We start from the raw sequence: 10464 nt of genomic DNA, 5'->3' as shown, positions 1-10464 counted from the left end.
TATTCAGAGTGTAATGAAACTATCGGTGAAACATATTTGTGACAGCCGAGCATTCTCCAGAGCAAGCCTGATATCACTGCACATAAAATGCTTCTGCTCGAATGGTGCGGCCAATAAAGAAACACACAAGTGGCTTGAGGTAAGCTGTGTCCCTTTGGATATCATTTTTAGGAACTGCAATTTATCCTGAAATCATCCAAGCTCATGTGGAAGCACAGTTGCTCTGTTTAAATGCAGTATGAGCCCTGCATGCAAGACAAACACAGCTTGATTCTGTTCTTGTTTTATTTCCTCACGATCTGTCGGTACAATGCAGTTAGACATGCCAATTCAGTTTCCTTATAGACATCTCCTCCTACTTCTCTTTTTCTTCCACTTTTATCCCTCTTGTTCTTTCTATTTTATTTCAAGGGTTAGAAAAGTCCACAATATATATATATATATATATATATATATATATATATATATATATATATATATATATATATATATATTTGCTCTTTTTTGTGTTTTACCATGACATTTTCTCCCCTGTGGCTAAGAGAAACTTAAATTATACACTCTGACATCTGAAGTCATAAACATTTCTATGCAACAGAAAAGCTAAAAATATAAAGGAGAAACTGATCTAGCATAGAGCTGACGTCACAATATAAACCTAATTTCATGGAAAGCAATGTGCTCCTTAAATAAAGAGTAAAACTAGAGCATTCTCACTATCCGTCTGAGGGCATGCAAATATAAGCTCAGTAGGCAAATAGTGAAAAACATTGAGGAATCATTAGGAAAATGATGTAGAAAAACTGGTTCTGTGAAAAGAGGCTGTCAATATTTAATCAAGGAAAATAAACAAGGTCTCATTTATAATTTAGATTTGCATGCATTAAACAGCTCATTTTTAATCAATTTATTAATATGCATGGGTGATATTGTATAAATATGCAGCCTTATGTAATCCTAGACACATCGTATTCAGTTCTAATCTCAGCTGTAGTTTACAGCAGTACATTTACTCAAATATTATGGCACAGCAGGGGAAAGCATAATTATTTTGCAATTAAAACTCAAAAGACTGTAAAAAAGAAGAAGAAGAAAAAAAATAGTAATGCACAAGGTTGTAGCTTGTATCCATCTCAATAATCTAAATTTACAAACAATTTCCTACTTTTGACAAGTTTGCTCATTTAAGAATATTTGATAATACTTTACACAATAGCTGATTAATTAATATGTAATTATTTTGAGCTGCATTTGAATACATTTTATTATCACATCGCTCTTTGGAATACTTGATTCTGACAGGTCAGTTGCAGCATTCTGTGGTCAAATATTTGTGTGGTGGCGTAGTGGCTAAAACACAGGGCTGTTAATCAGAAGGTTGCTGGTTCGATTCCCACAGTCACCACCATTGTGTCCTTGAGCAAGGCACTTAACTCCAGGTTGTTCTGGGGGGATTGTCCCTGTAATAAGTGCACTGTAAGTCGCTTTGGATAAAAGCGTCTGCCAAATGAATAAATGTAAATGTAAATGTAAATGTAAATGTAAATGTAAATGCAAATATTTAGGTATCATGAGCACTAAACTGTTTAATTGAGCATTGTCCCAGGCAACTGATTCCTACAAAGCTTAGCAACATTCTTGTCTTCCAATACTCAACGTTCTCTTTCTGTCACATGATAAAATAATTTCAACTCAAATCAATACAGCATCTGCCTTTATTAATCTATTTGGTATGTAGGATAATGTACAGTTAGTTCTGCTTAACTCCTAGTTTGGGGTCCTGAATCCCCTTTTGGGGTTTATATTGCACTAATGACTATCTGACAGTACACTATCCCTTACTTAATATCATTACTATAGTTTTAATTAAAGTAACGTAATGTACTTTACAGACACTGCAGACACTATAATGTACACTGGCAGCCAAAAGTTTGGAATAATGTACAGAATTTGCCCTTATGGAAAGAAATTGGTACTTTTATTCAACATTTATTCACCAGTGGCATTCAACTGATCACTATAACATGAAAAATTACTATTTCAATTTGCCTACTACTTCAAAAATCCTCCATGTGCAGCATTGACAGCTATGCAGATCCTTGGCATTCTAGCTCTCAGTTCGTCCAGATACTCAGGTGACATTTCACCTCATGCTTCCTGTAGCACAATACATACATATATAGATGTGGCTGTCTTGTCGGGCACATCTCACACACCTCACAGTCTAGCTGATCCCACAAAAGCTCAATTGGTTAAGATCCATAACACTGTTTTCCAATTATCTGTTGTCCAATGTCTGTATTTCTTTGCCCACTCTAAACTTTTCTTTTTTGTTTTTCTGTTTCAAAAGTGGCTTTTTCTTTGTAATTTTTGCCTGGGATTTTACATGGCAACTGGCCGAACTGTTCGCTGACCTTTTCTGCATATCACGGCTGCGTTTTGTGGTTCGTTCCGCATAATGCGCCAGCTCATTGTTGCTTATAACGGCCCATTCGGTACGTTTCACAGCAGAACCACCGGCCCGCTAAGTTCTCCCAATGGACATTCCACCCTGATCGGCTCAAAAGTGCATCGGCCCACCGGGAAAATGCCCGGTATGCCAGATTGCAGTCCAGCCCTTCCCCTGAGTATTCTCTTTTCTGTTGAGTGTCGTGGAAAATCGCGATGACTCTCTCTGAGTCTTGAGTTCCAGATGCCAAAGTTGTAGTTTATTGAACACCAGCAAACATGAGACCGGTCAGCTGTCCGTTCTGACTCATTATCCTAAGTTCTCAGTTATATACCTTTTTGTTATCTTGTTACCCACTATCTCTGACTAACAAGGTCACTGCCTTGTTTCTTTCCCTCACCCATCTATTAAAAAGAAACATATATCCTCGCCTCTCTATTGAAAAGAAACATATATCTTTGGTAGCCTCTCATATCTTGACCTCATGTTACAGTTCATGGACAGAGTACATCAACTCCTAGAAACATCTGCGTAAACAGCCATGTCCCCATCAAATACTTTTTATCTTTGTCCTACATTTCAGCGCATTCCCACAATGAGGCAGCCTTGTTTGCTCATACACATTATCATTTGACTAATGAAAGAAAACACATCTTGTTTTTGAAGAAATACACCTGTTTTTCAAGGTTATACACCATATGAGCAGGTAGAATTCAATGAAGCTGTCAGCTGGAGGACAAGTGAGGCATCTATTTCTCAAACTAGAGACTCTGATGTACTTCTCTTGTTTAGTTGTACATCTGGCCTTCCACATCTCTTTCTGTCCTTGTTAGAGCCAGTTGTCCTTTGTCTTTGAAGATTTTAGTGTACACCTTTGTTTGGAATCTTCAGTTTTTTGGCAATTTCAAGCCTTTTATAGACTTCATTCCTCAAAACAATGATTGACTGATGAGTTTCTAGAGAAAGCTGTTTCTTTTTACATTTATTGACCTCATATTGAACTTAAGACATTGTTAATCTTCATTTAATGAAACAAATAGCTTTCAAATGTGTTTGATATAATGGCGAAGTATTTTCTAGTACCAAATTAGCAATTTAGCATGATTACTCCAGGATAAGATGTTGGAGTGATTACTGCTGGAAATGGGGCCTTGTAATTTTTTCAAATAGAGATGGTGCTGTTTTTTCACATCAGTAAAGTCCTGACTATAATTTGTGATCAGTTGAATCCCACTTTGGTGAATTAAAGGAACCAATTTCCTTCCAAAACAGCAACATTTTTACATTATTCCAAACATTTAGCTGCCAGTGTAAATTGTTGCCCTGTAAAGATGAAACATGGCTAGATGTTTTAGTGTTTAACGCACATGCGTTAAACAAATATTCTGGGTTGAAAATAAATTAGGCTCAATAAACAGCATTTGTGGCATAATGTTCATTTCCACAATTTTTTTAAACATTATACATGTTAAGATGATTTCAATGTGATAAAATAGCTTACTAACCTTATGTGCCTAAAGTTATATCCAAACGCTTTTGCCATGACAATGAAACTGGGTAATCCTGGTATTGGAAATACCTTACCACACATAAGGTTAGTAAGTGATTGTATTCACACTTAAATCATGTTAAAATATATAATGTTTTCATTTTGTAGCTATACTGTTGAATTTTGTGTATTTCCGTGTTTTGGTTAGCATTACTTCTTTTTTTAATAAAGGACAAAGGACAAGTCGAAATGTTTTTATTTATTTATTGGCAATTGACATTATGCCAGTAATGCTGTTAATAGACACTCACTTGTAATGAACCCAGAATTTTCCTTTAAAATTATAAACAATGGTGAGATAATAAGAGCCTATATTACAGTGCACATACAGTATAGCTGTTTAAGTATTGAGTTATAATCAAATACATGCAATTCATACATTATAATGTGTAACTGCTTATAAACAAATGTAACTAGTAATATTAAAAAGTTATTAATTTTAGAACATGTAATAGACAGTGTAATGTAAAGTGTTACCCAAACACAGTCAAACAAATGTGTTGTACACAGTAAAAGTGTCGAGCTGAAATGTAAATAGAATTATTATAGTGTATAGCCTACTATACAATAGTGCAGTAAGTAGTACACTGTACTTTATTGTATGTATTGTATTATATTGTACTGCATTATAGGAACACCATGTCTCATGGTGTACACTGTATATTACTATATTATTACTATAGTAATTAATGATAATAAAATAATATAAGTAATATCCTTTACTCTGTAAACTGCTTTCTCTTTTGCTTTTAAAAGGATTGTTCACCCAAAAATTATATTTTACTCATCTGGTCATCCCAGATGTTTCTTTCTTTCTTTCAAGACTTTCTTTCTTCTGCATAACACAAATGAAGATTTTTAGAAGAACATCTCATCTCTGTAGGTCCATACTATGCAAGTGAATGGTGGCCAGATATCTGAAGCTCCAAATATCACATAAAGGCATCATAAAAGTAATCCATACAACTTCAGAGGTTAAATCAATTTCTTCTGAAGCGATCTAATTGTTTTGGGTGAGAACAGTCCAAAATGTAACTCCCTTTTCACTATAAATCTTGCAATTGTAGTCTGGAGGCACCATCATGATTTCAAGCTCAATTACACTTTCTAGTACTTGACACATGTGCAGACCTCTAGATGGCACTATAGGAAGTGTAATCAAGCTAGAAATAGTGATTGCCAAGAAGTCTGTAAAGATTTATAGAGAAAAAGGAGTTAAATTTGGGTCTGTTCTCATACAAAACAAAATGGGATCGCATCAGAAAACATTGATTAAACTACTGGAGTATTATGGATTACTTTTATGATGCCTGTGTGTGATATTTGGTGCTTCAAAGTTCTGGCCACCGTTCTCTTGCATTGTGAGGACCAACAGAGCTGAGATATTCTTCTGACAATCTTCATTTGCCATTTTGCAGAAGAAAGAAGTTTAACACATCAATCAGGGATGAAACAATTATGAGAGAATTTTCATTTTTGGGTGAACTATCCTTTTAAGGACAATTATCTTGTCAGTGTCAAATTAAGGTTGGTTAGTAAAAAAAAAAAAAACAGAGGAGGTGTGTTAAGGTGAAATGTTTCAGTGTTGAGAGGGTGATGAATAATAGTGTCGTGTCCCTTTAAGAGCGGACCCCCCCGAGCTCATTGAAGCTGTCAATCACCCGTCGGACCCTTTGATCTTCGCTGCTCTAAAGCGCGAGTGTTTGTTACTTTCAAGTCGCACGGATCCTCAGAGCACAACGAACTTTTCCTCTCTCGCGTGTGAACGGATCCTCTGATCGCACAAAACGGCCACAACAACGACAACGACACAAACTCCATTGATAAAGTTGGCGTGTTGATCAGCATCTGATATGCCGCAGCTGAACGGTGGAGGGGGGGATGATCTCGGGGCGAATGATGAGATGATCGCGTTTAAAGATGAAGGAGATCACGACGAGAAGATCCGCGAGAGCGCGTTCACGGAGAGCGACCTGGCTGATCTCAAATCATCTCTGGTCAACGAGTCAGAGATCAGCCAGAACTCACACTCTGCCGTAAGACTTTCAGCTTATAAATGCGTTACAAGACACGTTTATATGTGAGTTCTGTGTGTTTATATGAGTGAAATAATGTGTGTGTGTGATGAGCAGGTAATCAGGAGAGGTCAGCAGGCGGATCAAAGACTTTACACTGATAAACGAGAACATCTGGACGACGGTAAGACCATACATACAAGTGTGTGGATGTGTGTGTGTGTGTGTGTGTGTGTGTGTGTGTGTGTGTGTAGTCAGTAACAGTTTGGGGACTAAACTCCATAAGAAGTTAGCTAAATATGACAAAATCTGTTTTTGAGGACGTGCTCAGCTGCAAAATCATTTCTAAAAAAAAAAGTATTTTTTTACGTTAAAATTTAAAAAGGTGTGGTGTGGAGTTTGTTGTTGCCTGTAGCCATGATAATTAACTTTATACAAAAGCATAAGTAATCTATAAAAGCTACGTGTGCTTGTTTACTTCGATATACTTTAGTTAAATCTGACAAAACCTCCCTTTGTGGACTTCCTCAAAATTATAAATAGACTAAATAATGTTTTGTTAAGTTTTCGCTTATTAGAAACAATAGCGCTGTTGTGTGTGTCCTCATTTATAAGTCAATGTGTGTGTGTGTGTGTGTGTGTGTAGGCCTACTTGGCTATACTTTGGGGACAACTTTGTCTCATAATTTAAATAAATCTGACTAAAACTCATTGGAGATATCCTCAAAGCCAAAAAATATTCATAAATGAAGTTATTTAGGTGGTAGTCTATATTTATTATAATAAGCATTCTATAAAAACACGAAAAATAGAATAAAAAAGTCTGAGGGAAGTAATCCTTTAGCTAAATAAATATTTGTGTGTGTGTGTGTGTGTGTGTGTGTGTGTGTGTGTGTGTGAAGTGAATGTTCAAGCGGAAATCTGCGTCATTTAAGATTCTATTGATTTGTTGATCAAGTATGTTCTAGATCTATTTCTGTTATTTGTGCTCCAGAATCAAAACTGCTTAGTGGAGGATCTGTGATTGTTCATCATAGTATATTTACAAGAAGGTTTATGAATAAACATACAACAAACAGAAGCAAACGTATTTAGTATTAAGGGTTTACAATGTGATCGAACAACCTTACAAAGTTTTTCAAAGAAATTACATTGACCACTAGTTTTCAAGTGTTTCACAGTCATTCCAAAGTTTTATGGTTGGTCTGTATCTCTCTATCACCTCCAGTGCCAAAACATCAAGATGGAGGAATGTACAAACCTCCGTATTCTGGATACCCTTATCTGATGTTGCCTGAACCATATCTACCAAATGGACCTGTCTCACCATCTGTAAGTTTGGGTTCTTCATGCTTCATTGCTGTTATTCTCTTGCTGTTTTATCATTTGAAGTCCAGGTGTGTTTTTAAGTTCAGGAGACCTTGATGAAGTTTTGCTAAATTTGCTGTGCCGCACTGTAATTGCACTCAATAGATGTTCTGTATGCCCACTAGAACCATTGCTTTGATTTTAATGCCAAACTTAGAAGACATCAATGTACTTCTTTAGATGTGTCAAACTTTATACGGTGCATACACTTTATCATTTGTCACCGGGATTACTTTACTGATGCGGTACTTTATGTCATATGAGACCTTGAATAATCATAGTCACAAAATATAATGAACAATATGTAATCGTGTGTATGTGTATTTGCATGTGTATGAGTATTTATACAGATGCACAAACCTGGCAACTCTCTTAAGACGTATTTCGATGTAAATCAATGATAGACTACATTTGCGGTTGGTGTTAAAGTTGGCTAGTGTCTAGTTGCACAGACATTTACTCCAGTACATACTTTACGCATAGCAAGATGGCAAACGTGGCAAAATTACTTGCGTTACATTCAAGTATTTTCTCAATAGTTGTATGTACAATATAGCTACACAATTTCTCAACCTCTTTGTACTTTATTTACATCATCATTTTTTAGGCAGTTTTGATAATGAACGAATCTGATGTTGATTTTGATCATTTATTTTTTATCAGCGATCAGTGTCACCCTGTGATTTTGGTGTTGTAATTACATTAATATCACAAAGGTGTTTTAATTAAGATTTTTTTTTTACTGTAACTGAAGCTTGATTGTAGTTTGTAGGAAGGGGTCCTTGAAAAGTTTTAATATGAAAATGTTTTGCTGAAACTAAGTCAAATCTTTATATCATCATCCCTTGAAGACTTGCACACTGTTTATTTTTTTTTGCCGAATAGTATTGTTTCAGTAGATGCAGTTATAAGGTTATATTACACAGCTGACTTATAACTTAACGTATTTGACTGCATTTTGATTGAACACTCTCAGAAAAAAATTGTCCTTTTAAGGTACAAGGGCCATCACTACGGTGAAACCTTTACCGCTAGTTAAAATGTATAACCCTTTGGTGTATAACTGTACCCTATAAGTAGATATTTTGTACCTTTAAATGCACATTTGTATGTTGTTGTTAAAGAATGCACCTGGCCAGTACCTTTTTGCCTCCTTAAGGGTACAAATATACACTCACAAGCACTTCATTAGGAACACTATGGTCTGAATGAAGTGCCCGACGTGGTCTTCTGCTGTTGGAGCCCATCCGCCTCAAGGTTCGATACATTGTGCATTCTAAAATGCTATTCTGCTCAGTACAATTGCGGTTATCTGAGTTACCGTAGACTTTCTATCAGCTCGAAACATTCTGCCTATTCTCCGTTGAACTCTCTCATCAAGAAGGCATTTCCTTCGTCAGAACTGCAGCTTGATGGATGTTTTTAGCACCATTCTCTTTACACTCTAGAGACTGTTGTGCATGCCAGGAGATCAGCAGTTACAGAAATACTCAAACCAGCCGGTCTGGCACCAACAATCATGCCACAGTTCAAATCACTGAGATCACATTTTTCCCCCATTCTGATGGTTGATGTTAACATTAACTGAAGCGTCTGACATGTATCTGCATGATTTTACGCATTGCACTTCTGCCACATGATTGGCTGGTTAGAGCATTGAATCAATAAGTAGGTGTACACAGGTGTTCCTAATAGAGTGCTCTGTGAGTGTATAGGCTACCCAAAACTAGGGTACCATCTCAATGACAGCTGCTGTACCTTAAAATGTTGTACCCTTTTTTTCAGCAGTAAATAGGAAGTTGTATGTTTTGTGTGTTGGCTGGTAAATTTAGTTAATCTTTGATTTAAACTTTGTGATATGGGAATCAGGCTGTTTAATAACTTGCGGGAGAATATCCTATTTCTTTTCTCAAGATTATATTTTTTCTTTAGATAGATGATGAACAGATCCATTAGGAAATATTCATGTGCAAAATCCACTATTCTATACGAGTTAGAATGGACACTAAAGATTGCAGATCTAATGTATCTGAATGCAATATTGCTGATGGGTCCATGAAAATTAATCTGGAATGCCAGTTAGTGACAATATGGCTTCGATGTTGTCATTATCATGACAAGGGGATTTTAAAAAAATCATCAAGGTCTTTCTCAGCTTTAACTGTTGAGCAATAACAGTGAATGTTCATGAGCTCCTGGACAGGATGAAGACATCACATGGGAAATGGCTTGATCATCGTTGGTCACGTTAGCGTAGGTTAGAGGGCACTTTCATTCAGTGTTTGTTTGATTTCAAAATCAACATTTTTGTTTTTATTAAGTGGCAAAATCAGTCACCTGGATTGATTTATCATATGTATTCTCGTTACCATGGATGGCTTGAATCAATTAACCTTAATTAACCACGTCATATTAGCTACACATTCAACTGTTTAGCTGATGTTTGACAACTGCAGGTCACTACAGTGTCTGTAGAGGCACCAAACCATCACTCGATACACATAGTATAGAACTGATTAATTGACATATTCAAAATATTTGCCGCACATTTTTAAATATCTAGGAAAATATTGTCACTTTCTGAGGGATTTTTGCCCCATGCATTGGTTAATTTCTGACCTTGGCTTGTTTAGTTAAGTTTCATGTCCTCTACGTACATATTTCTTTCTTTGAGTTGTTTTCCACAGACAAGAGAAAGCGTAACATTAAAGAGATGCCTATTAGTTGAATTCCAAGGATTGTGCTCCATCACTGTGACGGTAAAGGATTAGTGATCATTTCTTATTCTATTGTTTTATGTGGAGATAGTACTAGATTTCATTTGGAAGGCCCTGTAAAATACATCTTTTCTAACCACAATGCACTAACTAAGCCCGATTAACCAATCAAACATTCTCAGAAAATATAATCCTGCTGATTTTACAACATAATCGCTGATCCCTTTATATGTTTCATGTAAAATATCCAAACTCAATGTGCATTTCTTTCCCGAAGACCGAGAGATTGAGTTCAGCTAAAACTCTTGAGCTGTGAGCTCATGTTGATCGGGGCTTGTTCAGCCAGCCTTTAGTCTTTGGGTAAAC

General features: G+C 36.1%; 1 protein-coding gene across 4 annotated transcripts in view; it reads left to right on the top strand.

The window, feature by feature from the left end:
• The first annotated feature begins 5705 nt into the window (after positions 1–5705).
• LOC127625432 (transcription factor 7-like 2) overlaps positions 5706–10464 on the top strand; it is a 91503-nt gene continuing 86744 nt past the window's right edge. For all 4 annotated transcript variants that reach the window (XM_052100730.1, XM_052100728.1, XM_052100727.1 and 1 more), the window contains exons 1-3: positions 5706–6034; positions 6131–6197; positions 7242–7345. In XM_052100730.1, coding sequence (XP_051956690.1) covers positions 5852–6034; positions 6131–6197; positions 7242–7345 — 354 coding nt within the window. In that variant the 5' untranslated portion in view covers positions 5706–5851. The remainder of the gene's footprint in view (positions 6035–6130; positions 6198–7241; positions 7346–10464) is intronic.

This window comes from Xyrauchen texanus, chromosome 31, assembly GCF_025860055.1.
Source record: "Xyrauchen texanus isolate HMW12.3.18 chromosome 31, RBS_HiC_50CHRs, whole genome shotgun sequence".
Lineage (NCBI taxonomy): Eukaryota > Metazoa > Chordata > Actinopteri > Cypriniformes > Catostomidae > Xyrauchen > Xyrauchen texanus.
Note: the sequence above shows the minus strand (reverse complement) of the source record. Positions and strands in the feature narration are given on the sequence as shown.